The sequence below is a fragment of the Sceloporus occidentalis genome, unplaced genomic scaffold (assembly GCF_023333645.1).
Source record: "Sceloporus occidentalis isolate IW3139 unplaced genomic scaffold, rSceOcc1.0.p SCAF_10, whole genome shotgun sequence".
NCBI lineage: Eukaryota > Metazoa > Chordata > Lepidosauria > Squamata > Phrynosomatidae > Sceloporus > Sceloporus occidentalis.
This window is the reverse complement of record NW_028316990.1, coordinates 3290579-3315832: the sequence shown is the minus strand read 5'-3', so window position 1 is coordinate 3315832 and position 25254 is coordinate 3290579. Positions and strand designations below refer to the sequence as shown.

The following is a 25254-nucleotide window of genomic DNA, read 5'->3' as shown; positions in this document are numbered from 1 at the left end:
GTGCCACAGAGTGCCAACGTAATTGGGCCTTGCTAGCTTGTCAGGTTGAGTCAAGATGATGACTGGTGCTTTTGCTAAAAAAGCTTCTAGGCATGATAATTAATGGAAGGGGGAGGCAAAAAAATCAGGAAAATGTAAAACTTTGGACAGTTCTTTATGAATATTTCATACTTTTTGAATAATCAGAAGTTAACATTATCAATTTGATGTATAATACATTGATTAAAAGCCTTGTTACAGGCCTTCGAAATAGACATCAGAACTGGAAAATTTGCATTTGCTTTTGCAAAAGTCTAAAAGGGAAATAAAATAAAATTAACAACTGCTTGTTCTCATCCCTCCACCTCTGCACTTGATCATTTTGAGTAATAATTTAGCTTTCAATTATCACAATAAAATGTTACTGCTGTCAGCTCCCAAGTTATCTTCAAATGTGCCCACAAGGCAAATCTTAGCAAAACCAATTTATTCCATGGTGGTCTCATTTTCCTCTAGGTGTGTTTACATCTTTTCTCCCTTCATTATAGATAGTCTTTGTGTGCTTTTCTTGCTCTAATAGCAGTTTAGTGAAAACTGTCATAATCACTTTCCTGAAATTAAGATCTTAGGGGTCTTAATTAATTTTGACATTTGGCATTCTTGAAAGAGCACAAGTCAGGCTCTCCAGGTGGCTTTCTTTATCCTGTAGAGGACCATATGTTCTTTAAAGAAACAACAAGTAAGTCAAAATACCTAAAATTGGAGGGGAAGAGAATGACTGCCATTTACCATTTGGGGTTCTGGGGTTCTTTTTTATAATAGAGGAGTAGTGTTAAAATCTCCCTGATCAAACTACAATAAAAGTGGGTGGATGAACAAGCTGGTGAGGGGGATGGTTTACAATTTACAAATTCTACAATGAGAATAAGGTAGTGCTTGGTGGACGTAACAGAGTCCTTGTTGCCTTGGCTGTTTCCTAGTTTGTCCTGAGAACATTTCTGGGAGTGTAATTCCACTCTCAAAGAAGATGCAATATAAGTTGACATTTTGTTTTAAATAAAAGTACATTTTCTCCCTCCACCTATAAACAGGTGCCATTTTTCTGTTTCACATGCCTAGTTTGCACTACCTGGCAATAATTCTCTGAGGTTTATGACAGGAGTCTCCAAGATTTGGAGCAGGATTCATAGGTTTTGCCTGGAGATGCAGGGGATCAAACTTGCCAACTTTTGCATACAGAGCATATGGTCTGCCACTGAGCTATGGCTTCCTGCTGCTCTTCTGACAATAACCCTCACCTTCATACTTCTTTTAAAGAAACATCCTCCAGCACAATTCCAAGAGAGTCGTCATTAACTGCCATCAAGTCGACTTCAGTTTATGGCAACCCCATGAATGGAAGACCTCCCTCCATCAACAGCCCTGTTCAAGTCTTGCAGACTCAGATCTGTGTTGTCCTTGACTGAGTGGAACCTATGTCTATTGCAATCTTCGTCTTTTCCTACTGCCTTCTACTTTACCAAGCATTATTGTCTTTTCTAGGGAGTCATGTCTTCTCATGATATGGCCAATGTACTACTGTCTCAGTTTCGTCACCTTAACTTCTAGGAAGAGTTGAGGAAAAAGTCCCTTTTAAAGTACAGTGCATAAAAGGAGATCTTGAGATAATGCCTAACTTTATCCACTGCTACCTTGTAATCAGTCCCGCTTCTACTTCTGAGTAGGAGATGAGATTCCCGAAGATCATCTAGCTGTCACCACACACTGATTTATCCCACGCGACTCAGTGGGAAGTTACTGATGGGCTCAACTTAAACTTTCTCCCCCTCTGACTCTGCAGAAGCATGCCCTCTGCACCTGGAGAGATGAGAATCCTATGTGCCCAAGTAGATCTTTAAAGAAGGAACCAATCTAACATTAGCAAAAGGGTATATTTTACATGAAGACATCTTCAATCAAGGTTTATTTAGGAGATGTTACAAAGTGGCATATTCAACCAAGGTGAAGTCAAAGGCTTTCATTCAACCAAGGTTAAAAATAACCATAAGACCCTAACACAACTAGCTACACATTCCTATTCTGTTCATGATACAAAATGGAGTTCTGAGTCTTGGATGTTCATGGAGGAAGGTAGGAGCCTGAACACTTTTGTCCAGCCTACAGCCAAACATCCCTTAGGTGAGGCATGTGCCTCACTCGCTTTGTTTCTCATTGTCTCATTCTCTGTGCCCTGTGGCACCCTGAGATTTTTCTAACATCTTACTGGGAAGCATCTCGCAAAGCTTCACACATCTGTGCTTGGCAATTCTCTCTCATGATCTCTGCTGCTCCCCCATGAAGCTGAGCCCTGATAAATGTAATTCGAACCCACACATCCTTAACTCTTTGTTTACCTGGAAGAGAGACTATGGCCCCATACAGACAGGCCAAAATAAAGCTGCTTCGGTCACTTTGGAGATATGCTGTTTTAATGATGCATGCGTCCTAAGAGGCCGGAAGCCACGCCAAAGCCACATTCCAGTCCTAAGGAGTGCAGCATAGCTTTGGCGCAGCTTCTGGCCTCTTAGGATGCAGACATCATTAAAACAGCATACTTCCAAAGTAACCTGAAGCAGCTTTATTTTGGCCTGTCTGTATGGGCCCTACATCCTTCAGCCGTTTTGTCCAGATAATGGAAGAGCCCATCACATTGGCACATGCCATCCAGCCTCATGGAATCTGCTTATTCACCTACTTTGCCTACTCCTATGTTACGAGTTCCTCTCCTCCTTGTTTAACCCAAAACAAACATACCTATTTTCCTCTGTCAAAAGTTCTACATGTGCATTCTACATTTGGACTTCATTTGTAAACTGCCATCTAGGCACACGCTGGTTTTGACAGCCCAGTTAAATATTTGGAACAATATTACTCTGAATATCACTTAAAAAGGCTTCTAATACATCTGTACGATGGAAGGAGAAAGGGAGTTGTTTCTAAAGTAAAATTAGACAATAGAGGCAATTTCATTTTTTATGCATGTGAATGTAGAGTGCTTGAGGTTATTAGTTGAAACTGAGTAACCTTTCCAGGCTTTCATCTCTTTCTTTCAAATTTGAATATGAAAAGCACATTCAAGTCAAAGACCATCACTTTAATGACATTTGGCAGTCATTTGATTTATTAGGTTTTTAGGAAAAAAAATTCCTTTAAATATTTCATCATACTATGCTAATCCTAGTAATATTGCCTGCTGAAGCCGTGTACCTGTATTAGCGGAGACAGAATGGTGTGGAATTTTCTCTGTCATCCTAGTAAAATTTCCATGAATCTACTGAATAATAAAACAACCTTATTGAAATATTCAGATTTGGGGTTTTAGTTAAGGTGTCTTAGGCTACATAATAAAAGGAAATGCCTTTTGAAGGGAGTGTGGGCAAAGTTACTTCATCAAATATTGAAGGAGGTTGACAGCAATGAGTATTGTTCCCTACGAAGGAGATATATAGATATAAAGATATAGATATGTAATCTCACCCATTGCATTACACTGAGATAGTTGAGGCTTTTCTCAGTTGGTTAATTATAGAATATATGTCTGAAAATACATCAGTTGCCATGTTAAAGTTCAGCAATATTGTATTGATTTACAGTTTGAACGCCAGTCTTTAGAAGCCTGATCCCCCCCCTCCCATTTTTGTCATTTTAATTCTGTAATTATCACTGCAAGGTTAGTGATTTGAATTTGCAACCAGAAAGCCTTCAGATTCCACGCTGGAGAAAGAGTCTTTTAATGCAAAAAGGAACCATAAAAAGGAAAATTAAAAAGAACTTGACAGTTGAGATCTGCAAGGTGCTCCATTTGCTCTTTGAAGAACAAAATCTCGTCTTTGAATGTTCCTCCTGCGTAGCCTGATTTTGAAATCACCGTGGTTATACATTCTTTGAAACCACTGACTTATTCAAGAGAATGTTTGAGTGCTACCATGTTAATATGTGATATGCACACACTTCCAAATTGGGTATGCATTTCAGACCACAAACATCATTGGGTAGAGTTCAGTTTGTATGCATATTTTTGACACATGTCCATCTTACAATGATTTTTCACTATAATCTTCTTACAGTGAAGTGGTCTTGTAAATAGTTTTCCAAAGGATAGTTTTCCATAGGCTCAAGGTGGATATTTTACGAAACGAAAAACATTTCAGAGCCGATCATACTTCATGCTCAGAGTACTTTGATATTTGCAGCAGAAATTTTTTTAAACAGGAAGATCAAGTGTATATACTGAAATGTTTGGGTCATGTGATCAACATATCATGTGATCAACACACCAATGACTGACCAGATTCCCAAATATATGTTGATCAAAGGTTTAGATTTTCAGCCTTCTCCGGGGCGTTTTATATATGTATGGGGACAGTCAAATTCAATGGAAATTGTAAAGAAAACTCATAGTGCTGTGAATTTTTCATACCTTGATCACATTGGGAACTAAATCTAAACCATTATTTGACGCTACATGATTGAACCCAACAGATGAGCTCCCACCTCTAGCATCTCTGTAACGGCCATAAGATTAGAATCATCCAGTTTCATTTACGCTATTTTACTTTGTTCACCAAAGGGTAAACTGTTTGTTGAAACTACAGTTTGTCCAAAGAAGTTGAGATTTAATATGGTTTTTGATTCTGGTTTCCTTGGATAGTCAAAACAAAATGCAGTACCCAGTTTGGACAAAGTGGTCGTAAGCCTGTGCTTGGAAAACCCAAACTGATGCTTCCAGTCCTTGGAAGCTATGCTAGATGGAGCTGGATAATACAGATAACACTAAACTGCAATTTAGGAGAACATCTGAACTTGATAATTTAAAAAATGGAATTTTATGTGCCTGGTCCCATTTAAAACCTTTAAGGTATACCTGTAGAGAAGGTTAGTTTATTATTGTATCTTCCATATATACACACACACACACACACACACACACACACATACACACATACACATACACACACACACTATCTGTACAAGATCATAGCTTGGATAAGGTGATCGATAGTATAAACATTAAATAATTTGACAGGAAACTAGAGGATGTGGTATCATTTAGTGTATTGGGAACTGGTGATATTAAGTAGAAAATAATGTATGGAAGAGGGTAAAATTTCCTTTAGGAAAAAGTATATATGGCCCAGAAGACTATTTAAGATGAGAAATTACAGCCTTCACACTTGTGTGATTTCTATGGATCCATAGATTAGTCCCTTAGTGCATTCTTGTTCATGTAAGGTTCCAGCTTCAATCCTTGGCATCTTTGGTTAAATGGCTCTCAAGCAACAGGGCTGAAAATTGTATTTTCAGCACAAAATATCAATCTGTAGCCTGTTGCAATGTTGGCGTTAACTACAAAGCCCAGGGCCAAGTTACGACTTCTATTGTAGCTCTGTCATAAACCACCAGTCATGTTTTATCACCCAAAACATCTTCTGTGATTTGCATGTTTGTTGTGACACTTTTGTATGACAAGATATATATGCATGCTGTTGCTGTTTCTTTTACTTACGTGTTCTTTTTTCATAGCCTGCCGAAAAAATCCGGATTGAAATAGTAGCGCTCAGTCTGACTGACAACCAGATTGCAAGGGATAACACAATACAGCGGCTGTTTGTGGAATGCAAGTTCTCTACTTTTCCAGCAGAGGAAACTCCAGTGTCCCTTCCAAAACCCAGAATTGGGCAGTGGGTCTATTACAATTATAGCCATGGTATGTTTTCATTAAGTATGTATTTCCTTGTTTCTCTGTCTCTAGTTCCATGTCTCTCTTTTTTTAAAAAAAGTAATTCCTATTGAAAATATCTGGTGGGTATTTTGTAAACTATGCTCTGAAATGAATAAGAAGCCCTCTATATTCAAACAAAGTTTTATCTCAGTCCTGCTTACCTTAGTAGCCAGTCAGTTCCTATCAGGAAACCTGTAAGCGTAAGTCACATATATTAACTCTGCCACAGGCCCCTGCTATTTCTTTCCTTGGCTGCAAGAGTTAGCAGAAATATGATTTCCAACATATTCCCAAGAAGGGCCAGTGAGTGCGGTTGCCAGAATGAAAACTGGAGAGAGCTCCTTTCTTTTTAATGGTACGTAGAAGAGGGAATTTCAGCAGGTGCTGCTTGGTATGCAACCAGGTAATAAGCAACACCTGTTGAAAGTCCATCTTCTACACAGCCATTAAAAGGAAAGAAGCCCCATCCAGTTTTCACCCTGATAACCCTTACTCACTGTCATTATTTGTTATTTTAATTGTCATTTTAAAAATCATCCTACCAGGTTTTGTAGGGGAATAGGGGTTATCAAAAGAAAGCAAACAAATAAATTCTTCCAACATTTGGCAAATTGTACCTCCAAATAATTATGCTTGTATAGAACTCTAGAGTACTGCATACAGTATAAGTCGATGAGTGCTATTCCTTATGCCAGGTTGTCATAAAGTTTGATGACACATTGTCATGCAGTAAAATATACAAAACATCTGTGGCTTAATGAATCCACAAGATTGCACAAAGCCAGATTTTCAGAGCTTTTCCCAGAAGCAGGTTTATTGTTGCAGTTGGATGTGTCCTTGGAACACAAAGCAAGTTGGTATATATTGCCAATGAAGAACTCATCCAGTGGTTAGTGTCAGTAACTTTGCTGTTTATGTGACTGCATTCTACTGTACCGATAGAGGAGAGATGACACTGTGTAATCATCCAACGTTTTTTGTTATAATGGCCTTCAATTTTCAGACATTATTGGGAAAGGCAATTCCTGACATCATTTTTTTGTTAAATATCTAGGTTTCTAAATTTATTACTTTGTAGTTCAAGCTTGAAGGCTGGAATGTGCTTCTCCAGCTTCATTAAAACTTTTATTTCCACCTCATTTTATTACTAATTTCTAGCACCTGAAGAATTTGAAGAGATGTGGTGTAGTGGTGTGAGTGCTGGATTAGGAGACTAGAATTCAAATCCCTCTCAACCGTGAGCACACAGCTCCCTTGTTGCAATAGCTCTAGTGGTTTTGGTCTATAAACGACTGAACGGCTTGGGTTCAGATTATTTGAAGGACTATATTTCCCTTTATGAGCCCATTAGAGCTCTAAGATCTACTCTCTATCCCACCACCTTCCCAGGCTCATTTGGTGAGAACAAGGGAGAAAGCCTTCTCTGTGGCTGCTCCCAGACTTTGGAACTCCCTCCCTTAAGAGGCCAGGAAATGACTTGAAGGCACCCAATAGCAGCAAGTAGTTGAGAAATGGTACTTGAACTAATGTGAATGGCTTCTTTTTGATATATATTACTGTTCAAAAAAATCACACTCCATGGCTAACCCCAAACTTTAAATCAAGGTAGCCTCTGTCCACTGTTACTCTATTCCATGTACAGTAGACCCTTGGTATCCATTGGGATTTGGTTTCAGGACCTTCACTGGATAACAAAATCTGTGGTTGCTCAAGTCCCATTACATACAGTGACATAGTAAAATGGTGTCTCTTATATAAAATGGCAAAATCAAGGTTTTCTTTTCGGAATTAATATGTTTTTAAAATATTTGCAAGCTGTGGATGGTTGAATCTATGAATAAAGAATGCATGGATACGGAAGGCCAACTGTATTTGACCCCAAGAGGGGGCATTCCACTCATTTGAATGTCCTGCACTGGAGCTACCCTTCAGCCTCAGTATGAGACTCAATCCTTTCCCATCTTCTTTTCTGGAAGTGCTTATGTAATGTGCAGTGGTTGTTACCAGTAGCATATTTAATACAGGTTGAGTCACCTTTATCCAAAATGGGACCAGAAGCGTTTGGGATTGTGGATGCTTTCAGATTTTGGAATATTTGCATATACATAATGAGATATCTTGGAGATGGGAAAAGGTGAAATTCATTTATGTTTCATATACACCTTATAAACATTGCCAGAAGGCAGTTGTATGCATAATATTTTATTAATTTTGTGCCTGAAACAAAATTTCTGTACACTGAACTTTCAGAAAACAAAGGTGTCACTATCACAGCCACCCATGTGGACAGTTTTGGATTTTGGATTTCTAGATAAGAGAGATTCAACTTGTCATGCTGACTGGGGCCTTCTTAGCATCCTGGACCTGATCAACTCCATCATCATTGTAATTATCCCAGGTCCATTCACAAAGCCAGTACAAATTTATCAGTCCTGATATTGAGCTAGTGAATCCTTTTTCTGGTCCTATATACCAGTAGTTCATAGGAGTGGGGCATTTTTTTTAAATTAAGGATAAAATAATTGCTGTGTTGAGAACACACACATTTGCCCATATGAACCCAACATTAAAACTGGGACCTTAGTGGGAAAGACTGTTACAGTGGACCCTTGTTATATGCTGGGGTTTGATTCCAAGATCCCCCGTGAATAACAAAATCTGTGGATGCTCAAGTCCCATTATATATAATGACATAGCAAAATGGTGTCTCTTATAAAAATTTGAAAACCAAGGTTTGATATTTGAAATTTATACTTTTTTGAACATTTTCAAACCGTGGATGCTTGAATCCGTGTATAAAAAAAATCCGTGTATAAGAAGGGCCGACTGTATTATCTTTGTAATGGTCATTGGATCAAATAAATAAATCCCAAGAGCGAGATTATATTTTCTTTTAGTGGGGGGGGGGGGGGGGCGGGAATAGTTGCCACAACATTATGACTCCAAACTTGTTTCCAACACAATGGCTTTATCTTTTCCAGAGTTTTATTTAAATAACTAGTCGGCTAATTTCTCCTTGGTGCCAGTTTTGCTTGTAAAGGAACACGGTTTCAGGCAAATGTCCTAATGAATTTGCTGTTTGATAATGTCAGCGAGAAAGCCAATAATCTAATAGTAATGAAGTGGGAATGTGTGTGTTTACTATAGCTTTACTCCATTTCTTATTCATGCCTAATTAGATTTGAGCATGTAGAATATTTGGGGTTAATTGAATATTTTCTTTAATAAAACTGAGATTTACATGATAGGGAAAGGAAGTGTACTTTGAGCTTAGAGGGAAACTAGTAGTCCCCAGGATTTTGTATGAAAAAATCACGATAAATCCAGATGTAATTTGAGAAATCATTATTTCTCAGTAAATAATACCTTTTTTATTGAGTTCTCTTATTATATTTACATCTTAGCATTGTGACTGGCTTTTTTAAAAGAAAAGCTGCTTTACATCTTTTGGAGTTCTGGCTTAATAAGCAACACTTATTGTAAAGCTGTAGCTCTCTCAGTCCCCTGAGCCTTTGGTTTTTCTTTTTTAATCTTAAAGGAAGAAGCAAAGTAGTTCTACAATTAATAAATTAAATCTCACAATTATATTATAATGCAGACAGATTATCTTTTAATGGTTTGTTTTTAATTTAAAAGCTCTATCCATTGAAAGTGCCAATCTAAAAAGTACAGTCTTCGGTGTTCCGTCCAGGAATACTCATTGTTCTAATTCTCCATTAAGTAAATTCCAAGCAAAGATGGGAAAAACACAACCACTGAAATGATGGATAATTCCATCATGCAATCCCATGAAAGCACTGCCAGAAGTAATGTAAAGCTGTTCAGGTTTTCGGATTAATCTAATGGGCAGAGAATATATGGGTATGTGTTGTGTGCCTTAGTGTCTGACTTTTGGAGGCCCAAAGGTGAACCTAGCACGGGGTTTTCTTGGCAAGATTCATTCAGGGGAGGTTTGCCATTGCCTTTTCCTGAGCCTGAGATAGTGTGACTTGCCTAAGATCACCCAATTTGCTTTCATGCCCTAGCTGGGATTCAAACCCTGGTCTCCAGAGTCATAGTCCAACACTCAAACTACTACACTGCAAAAATAGATGCAGTACATAAAATAGAAGAGACAAATTGAAGTAGCCCAAAGATCTAAATCCCCCATTCTTCTTCTTCTTCTTCTTCTGATTATTATTATTATTATTATTCCACTTTTTGCCCACATGGTTGTTTATGAGATGCACCCAGCAAGTCATGAGGGCAACCGTACCCTCTGTGTCTTGTTCCATAGAAACTGATATACAAAGGCATGTACTACTTCCAATACTAGGGGTAATATATTGCCATCCTGACATGTAAACATTGATTTGCCTGTGAATACCATCAGGGGCAGAAATAATATCAAACAATTTAATAGTCCCACCTGCCAAAAAGCCTTCTTAAGCCACCCTTTGGATCTCCCTCCTCCCGACCCAACTGGCCCTGTATTCAGAGGCTTTATTTTCTGTAGCCTCCAGTCCAAGTTAAGAAGCTGCGGTCACCAGATTTTCTCTATTGCTTAAACACCTCTAGCCTTGCCAACACCACTAAGAAGCCCATAGATTTTATGTGCCATAGACTTAAAAGTAGTTTTGCAGTTGATTGTTTTCTTGGGGAACCTTGGAACGATGTTCTCATAAGAAAGGGTTATGGGCGCAAGTGTACGCAGGTCTTGTGTATACAGAGCAAGTAAATGTGGGCCAAGATGCACAGACCCAGTTTATCATCTGTGTACAGGTAGTAAATGTAATAGGAATATTTCTCAGAATTCAAACCATCCAAACAGGGCTTCAGCCTGAAGAAGATTAAGAAGAACTTGACTTGTCAACTGTAAGGACGACAAGCAAGGGTCATGCCCATGGTTTCAAATTGAGCCTAGTGATAATTCTGACTCTAAGTGGGAAATACTGTAGATGTAAGCAAACTGGCTTTATACTTTCTCTAACTTGGGATGGATAGTTACACCGAAGGGGTCGACTCATAATTTCACCTTGACAAAATGATTTCTCCCCCTCCTGGACAAGACCACCATAATTGAAATAACAAAGATTAAGTTCATTTGATAGACACTGATAACAAGGAAATAGCATTTATATTTCATCGGGCTGAGAGAATATTGCCACAAGAATGCTGAGAAAGCAGGAAAGGGGCCTGAAAATAAGATTAATGATCATAGGCCTAAAGAATGTTATCTTGGCTGTATATAAACCTGCTTGGGAATTGACAATAGAAAGAGGAAAGATTAATGAAATCTTCCAAAGTTTTTTATGAGACTTATATAGATCAGAAGCCTTTGCCTCCGAGGAGTGAGTAGTTGATTATTTGGACAAATTGGAGGCACCTCGGGCAAGTGAAATGAAAAAAGAGAGAGCGAATGAATGGCTGGATACCCTTTGGATTCAGGATAATATGATAAAGGAATCTTTCATTTACACACTGCAGAAGATTCTTTAACACGCCTTTGCTCACGTTTCATATTTAAGTCAGAATAGGGGACAGAAGAGGAAGGCTTGTATGGACAGATTTTGGCACAGTGGTACAACTTGAGCTTAAGGCTTTGGATTTTAGCAGGATGGTTCTAACTCTCATGATTGTAGATGGCAAAACAATGGGGGAGGCAAACAGGTTGTGAGTAAAATAAAGGTCTTGTTCACAATATTTCTTTTTTTTAATTATTTATTTCAGTTCCACAATGAATACTAAATCAACAACAACAACAAAATGTTCAAACATGCTTGGTATATATACAAGTTAACAGAAAAACACACATAAGGAATGCTTAACAGACCATTCCATTAGGGTGGTTATCCAGGTGGTGTTGTACGTTTAGGATGAAGACAAAAGTTCACTGAGGGAGCCTTTCATGATGGGGTCCTTCACAATATTTCCAAGCTCAGGGTTCAATACCTGGTATTCTGAATAACCTGCAACAATCATGTCATTTATCCTCCTTGCAGTATATTTGTCTACTATTCAGTCCTGCTCGCAGCTGTAATATGTTTTAATTGTGATCTCATATGTTTGGCTGAGACACTGGGAGGGAGAGCTACAACATGGTGTTGTCTTCTCTGTAACATGGGCTGCATCTATACTGCAAAATTAATGGAGTTTGACACCACTGGAACTGCCATGGCTCAATGCTATGGAATTCTGGGATTCGTAATTTTGTGTGACATTTGGCCTTCTCCATGAGAGAGCTCTGGAACCACAACACGCTTCAAATCCCATGTTTCCATAGGATGGAGCCATGACAGTTTAAACTGTGCCAAACTGCATTAATTCCGCAATGTGGTAGCAGCCATGGTTTGGAATAATTGCCAGATTAGTAACTGTTAGTCTATTGGATTGAAGTGAATGAAGAAGCATCCTGTGGCTTCTGACAGACAAATAGTTATTATAGTGTGAGCTTCCATTGGGGCTATAGCCCACTTCATCAGATGTGTATTTGTTTGGCTACGATAGATAAATGTCAGGCTGTAGCCTTCCCTACTTGACTGGCCTAAAAGTCTCTCTTATTGCCTGTTGTGGCAGGAGAGGAGGATTAAATTACAGGGGCTGTCAGAAAGGACAAGCATGCTGCCATACATTATCGCTATCACTGGCTTTTACCGGGTGAAAGAAACCACTGTAAATCCCTTCCATTGCGAAGCAATAAAAGCCACTGGCTTTTACAGTCATGACTGCCAGGGCCATTAACAGGGAATGACAGCTGTGTGGCATTCTTAGATGCTGCCCGTATCTCTTCCGACAGTGTGCAGCATAAAGCTGCCAGCGATATGACAATTGGATCACATGGCAGTTCCCACTTCAATTCTGGGTTTTGTCATTGATTTCCTTTTAGGAGAGACTGAAAGAGACAATTTGTTTCCCTTTTCCCCATCCCTTCCCTTCTCTTCCCCCTGCCTAAGTGTGCTTACCTTTCAACATATGTTTAGGTTTAAATAATGAGCAAGTACTTGAAAAGTAGACCTCTTTGCACACTTTTTAAGAGACAAGATTAAAAACTGAGCTGGGAATATGTTAGCCATCACAATGTACTAAGTGTCCCAGTGATCATATTTTTTTACCACCTTCAACTTTATAGGAGCTATGGCTTATAAAGACATCCTTAGTTTCTTTCTTGTACCAAAGATATGCACCACTCCATCAGAAAAAACAAAAATCCAATATGGTATAATAGATTATATTAGAACCTGAATAACGAGTCTTAACTAAATGAAAGAGATGCCCCTCAAATCCATGACCTCTTGCCATGTCTAAAGGATCCAATGCAATAAATTATATTAAAACCCTAATAACCAGTCTTGAGTAAATGAAAGAGATGCCCATCAATTCCATGATCACTTGCCATGTCTAAAGGATTCAATGCACATGCATTGTTTTGCTCTTCCTGACTCTAAAAGTTTTCTCCTTCATTTTGAGAAGGGACACAGCTCCCAAATTCACAGTAGTGACATTCATTGAGGTTAAACTCTCATCAGAGGAAGAATACTTCAGCCTTCTTGTCACTACCCTTAACTTAGCAGAGAAGGGTGGCAGGGGACTGGTGAGTTACAATCCATTAGGAAGTTCCTGTTTGTCACCAGTGGTCTGAATCCAGGATAAAAGATTCCTATTACAACTGCATGAGTTAATTGTTTTTCCTGTTGTCAGGCTGTTTGAGGCTTCATCCGCAATGCAGAAATAATGCAGATTGACCCTGCTTTAACTGCCATTCTGAGATCTGTTGTTCTGTAGATATTTAGCCTTCTCTGTCAGACAGCTCTGGTGCCACAACAAACTGCAAATGCCTGGATTCCATAGCATAGAGCCATGACAGTTAAAGCAGTGTCAAACTGCATTATTTCTGCAGTGTAGAGGCAGCCTGAGATATCAGCAACAGATTTGTGAATAACTAGTGCTTCAGATGGAGATGTCACAGTCAAAACTCCCTGCATGTAATTTCCCTCTGTTATAAGATTCTGTGGTTCAGCCCCAGTCTATACTTCATGTACCTGAAATTTTGGAGAACACTTCTTGCATGTATTGCTAGGAACACTTTCTGCATCTATTGAAGTGGGCTAGGAAAACTCACACTGTAATAAGGTGTCAGGGGAATCTTTACTATTTTTCCCACAATAGACTAACACAGTTCCCTCTTGGGAATTGGAAGCTAATATTTGCTCCTATCTAAAATTCAGACAGAAGGAAGTCATTTTGAAAATGAGTTAACTAGCAAAGCAAATGTCTTTACTGTATTTGCTTGCAGCCAGTTGCCTCCACTGTCATTTTCTGTTTGACTTTTTGCAGTCATGCATGTGGATCAAACAAACAACAAAGCAAGGCGAGACATCCTCAAAACCATTCTTCAGGAATCTGAGCCCAACCCTGGAAGGTACGTTTAGGAGCTAAGTACGTCGGGACACTTTGACCGACTCTCCTTACCATGCAAATTAATGTATAATTGGATCTGAAGGGAAAGGATAATGAATAAATGAATGCATAAATAATTGAAAGCTTGCCAGTTCTTTCACGAAGGTAAGTTGTTCCAATAGTAGGTACTGGCATTATCAGTTTGTATTTCCATATGCAAACATCCTCCATAGATAAGGGAGTTGGTTTTATATTCTCCCATGTTTGTTTGAAAAGCACATGACTTCATCATTTTTTTTAAAAAAAGAAGCAACTGACACTACCTTAATAATAATAATAAATAAATAAATAAAAGTTTTATTTATATTTCCCGCTTCTCCCTTCGGATCAAAGCGGCATTACAGCAGTAAAAACATCATAAAATACATACATAATTCAAAAACATCAATACTGTATATACTCATGTATAAGTCTAGAAATTTAGGTTTAAAAACTGACCCATAAAACCTGGGTCGACTTATCCACAGATCAATGTAAGCACTGTATTTTAATACATCCATACATATATATATGGTGAAAGGCAAGGGTTTAATCTGCCCTAGAAGCACTGATCCCCTTCTACTCTCTCATCCATCCAGCCTTTAGTATATGCACTAATAGTTATGCCTGCTGCAACTTGGTAAGTTCTTTGGAATTGGTTTCCTTTACTTCGTCCTTTACATCCTTCATTATATGTTCTTATGTTTTACCCTCGACTTATCCATGGGTCATATCAAAATCCATAATTTTGGCCCCAAAACTTGCCCTCAACATATACATATGAGGTTGACTTATAGTCAAGTATATACGGTATGTTTTTTTTCCTTTCAGAGGGTAGGCATCAACTGAGTAGAGCAAAGATGAGGAACTACAGATGGTTGCATGTACCCTATTTTCCCTTTCCAAAAATACATGTGGGGTGAAATGGCATTGAAATGGACTGTTGAACCCCTGGAAGGGTCTGGAGCATCTGTCTATTTTTAGACTGAGCAAAATAAAGAAATAAATAAAAATCTGACAACAGGGGTAGTTTGATAGACCACATAATTTCCCCTCCCATATAGGGCACTTCTCGATTTCCCATTTTAATCACAACTGGAATAGCTGGTGATTTCAATGAAGAGTGTAAAAGCTGCCAATCAGCCTTTCACACTTTTCAGTTAGCCATATATTTACAAATAAGCTTTGCAGACCTGAGGGTAGTTTTTGGCAATAAGACAGTAATCTCTGTTTCCTCCATTTTCCTTTAAAAATTGAGCTTCATACGTTGGCCGGTGCACAATTTTTTAATAGAATCCGACAGGAAGTGCCATAAAGTGATCCCTTAAGAGCAGGCACGTATCACATCTAAAGCACTTTGATGTTCAGAAACATTTTTTTCCCTTTCTCATTTCAGCAAACAAGCAAAAGACTTCCAGATTTACTGCATACATTAGTAAGATGGATAACATGCTGGTGCTAGCGAAACTACAAATAAAGTTACATATTTCCCAATGGTACTATATTCTGGGCACAGACCATTGTTTTGTAGGACATATCAAACTCCAGCGACTTAGGCAAAACCTTTTGCTCAGACTTTGAAATTCCTCGCAGGTTTGCATGCTGTAGTGTATACATCTAGTAAAGGTTTGGCATTTTTAAGTCCCTCTAATTCCATGGGTAAATGATCTGAACATGTTCTTTAATTCTTTCTCATTGAAATCACTGGGGCCTAAAAGTGCTTAGCTTTGGCACAGATAGCAAGGGTTCGTCACGTCAGGGCCCTTGCATAAAAACAAAAGTTTCCTTTTCTACTGTTCTGGATTAATTCCTTTCCGTCATCTCTTTGAAAATCTCCATGGGGAGTCTATATCTTTATCAGGTAGCAGATTCCATTGCTGAATTGTGCATAGCATATAACAGCCCAGTACTGTTAGTTACACTTAAGTCTCATGTTTTTTAATGGTACATAATTTTAGGCATGCGTAAGAGGCATTTCCTGCATATGCTCACAATTACGTCCCTCTCTCCACATCTACTGAAGGGCAGAATATAATAAGAAAAGCAAATAAATGTTAGTTTTAATATACCAGCTGTAGTTCAAATTCACTGTTTCTTTGTACTGTTTGCTGAGGATACTTCTCAGTTCTTATGCTTGACATCTTAAATATGTGGAAATAGTTTACATCTTCCATCTCTGCCACCTATGTTTCTCATAAACATATGTAGTTTCTTCGGCTTTTCTTGATATGTTTTGACTGCTAGAGACTCATGATCAGTCTTAGTTGGCTGTGTTGGCATATGTTGGCTGTGAACTGGGTATATGTCAACTATATGTCAACTATATGTTGAGTGTACATAATAATTCAGGTTCGGTTCCTAGCATTTCCAGTTAAAACCACATATGAAGCTCGATGGAGAATGAACCTGGAGAGCCCCTTACAGTCAGAGCTGATACTGATGGGCTATAATGTTATAGTGGACAAATCAATGCCATATTTCAAATGACAGCTCTTAAGTAATAAATCGGCCCATCCCAAATAATCTTTGCTTTCTCTGCAGACATGATCATCTCTTCTTTAGCAGCTAAGCAGAAATCATTGTTTATCACAGAGAATTTATGAAGATTATCGCACTAGCTGCCTTTTCCCATTCTGCGCACGGGCTGAGACTGGGCTGGGACAATGCCTTATCGCACAACTCTGTGCCCAGATTGTTACCATCCCATCCTTCTCCCATCCTTAGCTAAAAATGCTTCTTTTCCATAATGGGAGACCTTCCGATTGAAGACAGGATGGTAATGCTCTGGGCATGAAGCTGTGCGATAACACATGTTCCCAGCCCAGTCTCAGCCTGTGCCCAGATTGGGAAAAAGGCAATGCAATAATCTCCTAAATCCTGGGACCTAATCTGGCCCTTCCTCATGGCAACATTGTTTGGTAGTTTCCCATTTTTATTTTTTATTTTTTTTTGTATCTTTCCTAGCCCCTTTAGTGGGTAGTTTCATGTTATTTACAGAAACATGGGGCATTGAGACAAAAACACTTCGTGCATTGCAGTGGCAGCCTCATCATCCAAATACCATGGGATCTGTAATTTGTTTCCCTGTGTGTGTTTGTCCAATTGCATTTTTGTCAAGCAGGCACCTGAGCCAGCATGGTGTAGTGATTTGAGAGTTGGACGATGACTCTGGAGACCAGCGTTCAAACCCAGCCATGGAAACCCACTGGGATACCTTAGGAAAGTCACACCCTCTCAGCCCCAGAGGCAAACCCCTCTGAACAAATCTTGCCAAGAAAACCCCTGATAGGTTCTCCTTAGAGTCGCCATAAGTAGGAAACAACTTGAATGCACACAACACACACACACACACACACAAGCATGCCCACCAGCTCTTTACAAATCCTCCCTTGGGATGTTAGCATGTACACTTGATCAAGTAGAGCTGATCAGTGCAAATGGCATGTGTTCCATTTGCAAATAGCCTCCAACACATGGGATCATTTTTCAACTGTTTCCATGCTATTGCCTAACATGTGGTTCTGGCCTTACCATTCAGACAAGGCAAATCAATAAACCTTCCTTGCCATGGTCCTACCTCAGAAGTGGTCCATAAGGAGCTGAAATTCAGAATGTGGCCCTCAAGTGTACAGACACAGCACATATTAAAGTTGGCTGCATTGCTCCCTTGACACATGTTTCCTATCACAATGCCTTATATAATAATATCAGAACTTTTTCCCCCCTCAGTTGAAACAGGAACTAAACTTTAAAGTGTAGGAAACCAAAGGGACTAAGGATAAAAATATCAGTCCAAATTGGCTGCACATGGTCTAGCTGTGGTGGTGGGATAAATCTGTGATAACTGAAATTGTAGTAACTTGTGCTATGGAAAAGAAGGTAAAGAATAAAGCCAAACAGCTTGCAAAGTGTTGCTTGTTCTCCCAAAGTCCTCCATGCTCATGTTCTTAACAGCAGGGCTAATTTATACAAAACTAACCTACCCTTTCAAAACAGGAAAGAGAAGATTGTAAGGAAAATTGAGATGATGATGATAGTGAAAATTTTGAGCTCTCGGTGATATAAATACCGTAGACTTAAATCTTAATTGCTAATCCCAAATAGAGAAGACCTATTCAGTCAGTTGGTGAATGGTAAGTCAATCCTTAGAAATCCAGAATGGTGTAGTGGTTTGAGTGCTGGACTAAGACTCTGGGTGACCAAGGTTTGAATCTGCGCAGTCAAGGAAACCCATTGAGTGACCTTGGAAAAGTCACACATTCTCATCCTTCAGGAAAGGCAATGGTAAACCTCCTCTGAATTAATCTTCCCTAAGATAGGATGGCCATAAATTGGAGTAGACTTGAAGATAAATGCAGATGGTTGCACCCCATATTATTTAATATGTGGCATGGCAATCCACTAGCTCTCTGATGTGGTGGACTCACTGTATTTAAATCTTACTGATTTACTGGGACTAGCAAATGGATTGGGGCCTATATAAAAGCAATGTTGTCTTAGTAAACTGATGTCAATGCAGAAAAGAACCAAATCAGGACCCAAAATAACGCTATCCTTTAACTCAAGTGCATTGATTTAAAAGTGTCCTCACTGATTAAACCAGCTAATACAGTTTTATAACTCAGATATAACCAACATGAATTCAGTGAAATTTATTCCCAGATAGATATTAAATAGGGCTACAGCCTAAAGGTTTGATAAATTAATTTACAGTCTGATGGTGGTATTAATTATTAAAAGCAGAAGGAATTTCTTAGAAAGCTGAAAGGAAGGGGGAAAGTGAGATACAAGGTTTTTGGAGGAACCATCCATGAAATACAGTGTGATCAATAATAGGAAACAATTTTAACTTTAGGTTTCAATTTCAGCACCACCTTATGTAAAAGAGCTATTTATTCCCTGTTTTGTTTTGTTTTTTCCAGAAAGCTAGTTCCATTATTAGTATTTTGATCTTTTGGAGCAGCAAAATGATTTTCTGAAGCTGCCTCTGCAACATCAACCATGGCATTCTCATTGACATTGATATTTTTATAGACTTTATTTTTTTGACATGCACAACATACTTGACAGTCTGCAAAGCCAGCATTCCATGGTCTGGCTAGACCTTCCCAATTTCGGAGTTGGCTAAGGTGCCAAGGAAAGTAATAACTTACATGTGTCTCCATGTTTTGGGCCTTTCCCTATTTTCAAGTAAACAAATGCAGGCTAACATGCCAGGGCATAGTAGTGGGAAGCGGGTTATTTGTCAGCTCATTAAAGGATAATGTACATTTAAACTTACCCTCGAAAAAGTGTTTCCTTCCATGCTGCATCCTAACATAAGTGAACCATGCCTTTGAAAAGAGTACTTTGTTCCAGTTCTTTGTACTTAAGTAAATAGCTTTATTGGCAGAACCTTTACAGTGCCTTTGAGCATTATGACTAAGCCACTTTCTGAATAATCCTCCATGAGGAATATATGCAGCTAAAGGTCATTTTTATATATATTATGTACATGTTTGAGACTTCTTCTTCAGGATAATATGTTTTTGTCCTGTGTGAGGCAATAGTGGGCAGTTGGGGGGGCTTCCCAAGGATCTGCACTCATCCTGTATTCAACCACACATTGGACCTCCATTGAACAAACCTAACCATTTTTACCCCCAAAGTGAAAAAAGAATGAGGCGGGAGACTCCAAAATTGCCTTAAAATGTAGAGGCGTCCTGGATAGTAATTCTTCATACTTGGGCTGAAAAAATATCTCCACTGGGAACTCTGGCGCGGGACAGACCACCTGAAAAGGGCAGCCTGCCGGCGGCCTAATTTCCTCCGGAGGGAAGCCTCAGCCACCAAACCGCACGGCTTCCCTCTGCAGGAAAAAGAACCTGAAAAAAGGGTTCTTTCTGCGCCGCAGGGCCAAAGTAATGAGTGTGCCACTGGTCCACTTGTTATGTAAGTGACAAGTGGCGATGTGCGGATGCCACACGGCGCTTACATAACAATGGCGGCACCCATGTACACTGGACGCCGCCATTGTTATGGTGCCGTGCCGTGCTATGGTTAGGGACTGTGCAGTTGCCACATGGTCCCTAACCCTAAAATTGGCACCAGCATGGCGCATTTGCTCATTCTGTACTTGCCATTGATAGTTGGACACAATTCTCAACCCTATGCAATATTTAAGGCAGGGGTGGGAGCCTGCGATCAAATTGCTTGTTGACTTATGGGAACCATGATTTGTATAAGGCTTTTTTAAACAAGGAAAAATAGAAAACATCCTACAAGGTATCCCTTTACCTATTTAAAGATGGCTGTCATGTTACCTTTTAGTCTTCTCTTCTCCAAGCTAAACATACCCTAAGTCATTCCTCATAAGGCTTAATTTCCAGAATTTAGATCATCTTGTATGCAAAAGGATCTTGTAGCACCTTTGAAACTAACTTAAAGAAAGAATCTGGTAGCATAAGCTTTAAGTAGACTTGGGCTCAAGTTTATGAAAGCTCATGCTACCAGCTTCTTTCTTTCAGTTGCCTCAAAGATGCTGCAAGATCCCTTTGTATACTGATTTTCCAGACTAACATGGCGATGTCTTTGAACTTGATCATCTTGGTCATCCTTCTCTGGACATGTTTTACCTTGTCAAGATGCTTCTTGTACTGTGATGCCCAGAACTGGACACAGTATTCCAGGAGTAGAGGGCACTGCTACTTCCTTTGATTTGGGCACTACTGTTGATGCAGCCCAGAATTGCATTCGCTTTTTTGGCCACTGCATCACACTATTAACTCATGTTTAGCTTGTAGTCTAATAAGAGGGGGGAGAGTGTAAACATAATGTTTAGTTTCAGCCTAAGTTGGAAGAGGAGGTTTTTGAAAACCCCATAGCAAATATGTGAATATATTTATGTTTCTTCCCCAAACCACTTCTCAGCATACGATTTACAGTGGTCAGTGATCCACCTGAAGATGAACAAGATCTTGAGTGTGAAGATATTGGCTTTGCGTATGTCAGTCTAAGTGAGATATTTCAAAAAGGGCAAGACATGATTGAACAAGACATCAAGGGTGAGTTCAGGATAGTTTTTCAGTTCCACTTCTTTGCAGCTTTCTCCGTTCCTTTTTTTTTTTCTGAGGTGAGAGGATGGAAGGGATTTTACTTCTTGGATATATGTTGTTTTTATCTTTTAATACAGGCAGTCCTGTGAATAGGCAAGTGTGTATATATTTTCCCCAAAATGAATTGTGGTTGCCAAAGCCTTCCATTTGAAACATGGTTTTGAAATGAACAAGTTATCCAGAAATATTTTGAAAAGAGTGAGTTTGGTGCAACTTATAAAACAGACAGAGTCTAGCATCTCCCTGGTAACATATGTATACGCTCGTGCCTCCACATGTGCGGCTTTGACTTTTGTGGCTTTGATTATTCATGGATTTTATCAATATATTGTCTCTAGGAATATCTAGGTCCTCCAGTGCAAATCTGTGGTCAACTTTAAGCAAAAGCCACACTGAAAGACCTACAGATTCCTAGAGAGAACACTCCACTAGGCATTTGTAGCTCCTATGGTTATTTTCTGGCAGATGTTGACCACAGAGTTGCTCTGGAAAACCTAGAGATTCCTAGAGACATGTTATCTTGGGTAAAAACATAGTGTTTTTGTTATTTGCTTTTTTTTTTTCACATTCACAGGGGTCCTGTGCCCCTAACCCCAGCAAATGTAGAAGGACAAGTGTACTTTTCTGAGTAGGATCTGATACAAGTGTACTGATAATTTCCAGGCAGAATTAGATTGTTGCTGTTATGGATGATTTCCTTGAGGTCACCCAATAAGATGGGTGACTGAGGACAGACTTGTACCGAGCTTCCCAGAGTTGGACACTCTAGCCACTTGTTTCAAAAAAGGCTTGTTACAGAATATCCTGTTTTTGTAAACCAAGATTGAACCAGTTCAGATGCCAAGGGAAATAATGTTTGCTTATCAAGGGAAATAATAGCTTAGTAAACCACCATGAAAGAGTCTAAGTAAGAAGAGAGGGGAAGGGGCCTAATACATGAAGATTTATTAGACTAACCATAGCTTATTAGTACATAGAGAGATCTTGTAGCACCTTTCAGACTAACTGAAAGAAAGAAATTGGCAGCATGAGCCTTTGTAGACTTCAGTCTATTTCCTCGGATGCATTTGGTGGAGTGGAAATTTTAGACTAACATATCTCAGCCAAGGCAGTCTACCTCCCCAAACACTGAAACAGGAATATTAAAATATTTCAGAGAACGAGGGAAATACAGAAGGAAGACAATGATTTTTAAAAGTAGTATGCCACCCACACACCATGAGAGTGCATGCTGTTTTTAGCCAGCTGTCATTTCTTTCCCTATAAGGCAATGGCAGCACTGCTGTGTCTCAACACAGTAGCATCCATAGAAATAAACACAGGGCTTTGGGTATGCCAGCACTTGCCCCACATCTGGGAGCCATGGGGGTCAGCACAGGGTCTCAAGAGAACAGCTAAACTTCAGACCTGATACCCAGAAAGGACCTAGAGTTCTCCTGTGACTTCTTTTTATGAAAGTTTCTCTATCAGCTGAAGTTAACTCAAAGGTCTGGGAGGAGAGGATCCGTGAACTCGCTATTGATGTTACTCCCCCCAACCTCCCTTGTGTTCCTTTTCTAGTTTTTGATTTGCAAGATGATGGAACGGTAATTGGAAAGCTCAAAGTAACAGTGGAAGCCCTACATGCTCTTCGCTCAATCCACAAGAAACTAGGAAACGTCCAGGAGGTCTGAAAAAGGATCCGTTGTGCCTGCAGACGTGCCTTCTCCCAATGTAGCTCTTGCAAGGCAGAGGGATGCTACAGTATATTTAATGTATAATTTATATGTAAAGGATGCACAATTTACTGCTGTAAAGTTTATATATCTTTTCATATATATATATATATATATATTTCTCTCTCTCCGTTCCTAAGGCTACAGCCCCACCCACAGTGGATGCCAGCTTGTAAATAATTAAAACCTACATGATTGAATGATGTGCTTTATTTGCATTTTCAACCATTTTCTTTTTGCCTTACATAAAACATAATAAAAATGCAAGTCAAATTTTTAATTTTTAATAAAAAAAAAACCTTAAGCCTTAGAAAACTGATTAAAAATACTTTTATGTTATCCCTAATCACCCCGCTAAATGGAATGCCTGCGATTAGCCTCATTAAGAATTTTATACTGTGAAGCTTTTATTAGAAGCAATATATGAAAATTACTTGGATTAATGTGTTAATCTGCCTCTTTAAAATGCTAATATCCATTTTATGCACATTAAATCTCAGTATGCATTTTCTTTGATGCATGCCGTTTCTATCAATTAAATATAAAGAACGAGACTGGTCCCAAGACTTATTAAATTACTGCAAGCTTTTATAAAAAGAAACACACAACTTTTGCCCTTCTGCTAACATTATAATCAGTTGTTTGTGATTATCAAGTTTGAAGGGAGGGTATGGCTTAAACCTCTTTTTTGTTTTGGTGGTGTGTGGTGTGTTGTTGTTTTTCCGTCTGTAGGAAAAAAGAGATGTACATATTTCGACTCGTAACTATCAAAGTGCAAGATGAAACTCTAAAAGGAATGATCATCTTAACTTACTCTTAAGGCCCAAGCCCCACCGTTTCAATAACATTTAAAACATATATAAAACCTGGACAATGTGTACTTGTGTCCTGATAACCATTGATTGAAAACAGCCTGGAAACTCAGTTTTCCAGCCTTCCTCCAATGGCTGTGAAGGTTTTAATTGATTTTTGTAATGGAGTCATGGATCAGCACCACAAAAAAAAAATAAGTCTCTAGATGAGATTCATAAGAAGGAGGTGACATTTTATTTTTGAATATACACTTCATTGTTACCGTTATACTTCCTTTAAGCAGGATAGTACAGGGAGAGTTGGCTTTCTACTGTTTGCAAAACAGGCTATATTTCTTTCGCCAGCATATGTAAAGTATTCAGAAAGATAAGTAATTTATTAAAATCTACCTAATTTGCCATGATATATTAAATCTCCACTTCAGTGCTCACAGACCATTTCATTTAGAGAATTAGGCATTCCTTCTTTGTGTGATTAAAGCTCTGGAAAATGAGTTCTTTGCTCCTATTTGTGAACATTCAGAGCCTGCTAATGGCAAGAAGATGGAATAGATTATGAGACAATTCATTACAGTTCAGCAGGAAGGGAAAAAAAACACACCAGACCGAATGCAAAAAGCCCAAGTATGAATATCTGCATATAGTTTGAACCATCTGTGCTCTAATGGCTTCAGATATGTCTCTTTGCCGTGAGCAGGCTTTGAAATGGCAGCCATACAATATTAATTTGTTGATGTACATCAAGAGGCCAACGGAATATATATTTGACCACAGAAATCTCTGGATTCTGCCATTAAATTCCCACTCCCTCATTCTGAACCTTAAGGGAGAAGGATCTCCAAGGAGCAAACTCGGCAAGTTCTCACAACAATTTATTCCTACGGAACATTCTAGGAACCGCAGACAGCGACATTCCAAATCCCTTTCCATTCCCTAGTAAAGGGGCACATGTTTGTGTTCTCACTTGCGCTTGTTCCTTAGCTCATCATTTTTGGCCCATACTTCCTCGTGTTCTTTGGCTCCCCACAACTGTATTGTCATTAAGACTTGTTATTATACATTACAGTAATTTAAAACAGCTAGATTCAACACCAAGATTAACAAAAGTGGCTTTTCAGAAATGGAGTTGCGGTATTGGAGCAGGAGGTTCGTATTATTCACCTAATATTTTGCAACCCAAAACAAAATCTCTTCCTTATAAAGAAGTGACCGTGGAGCTTGCTTTCTCAACTGTTTTTTTTTTTGTTGTTGAACTCTGCGGCACAACTGCGTCACGGAAGCCCTGGAGGACACACCAGCCAGGAAGCTAGATAAGAAGTATATTGTCTCCCTCTAACAAGAACAGAACAACAACTAGAAACTTGACTTCAGCCAGATGGAGCTAAATCCAATGCCATCTAGCAATTAAATTATTAAGGTAGCTGGAGCCATGGGGCAGATCCTGGAATGGCAAAGGCAATGGCAAGTACCTTTCTATA

General features: G+C 39.0%; 1 protein-coding gene across 3 annotated transcripts in view; it reads left to right on the top strand.

The window, feature by feature from the left end:
- Positions 1–23164, top strand: part of RPGRIP1L (RPGRIP1 like) — a 66691-nt gene extending 43527 nt beyond the window's left edge. For 2 of the 3 annotated variants that reach the window (XM_089540258.1, XM_089540257.1), the window contains exons 23-26: positions 5542–5725; positions 14054–14138; positions 21065–21198; positions 22810–23164. In XM_089540258.1, coding sequence (XP_089396384.1) covers positions 5542–5725; positions 14054–14138; positions 21065–21198; positions 22810–22922 — 516 coding nt within the window. In that variant the 3' untranslated portion in view covers positions 22923–23164. The remainder of the gene's footprint in view (positions 1–5541; positions 5726–14053; positions 14139–21064; positions 21199–22809) is intronic. The other variant, XM_089540259.1, reaches the window with a different exon arrangement.
- The last annotated feature ends 2090 nt before the right edge of the window (positions 23165–25254 follow it).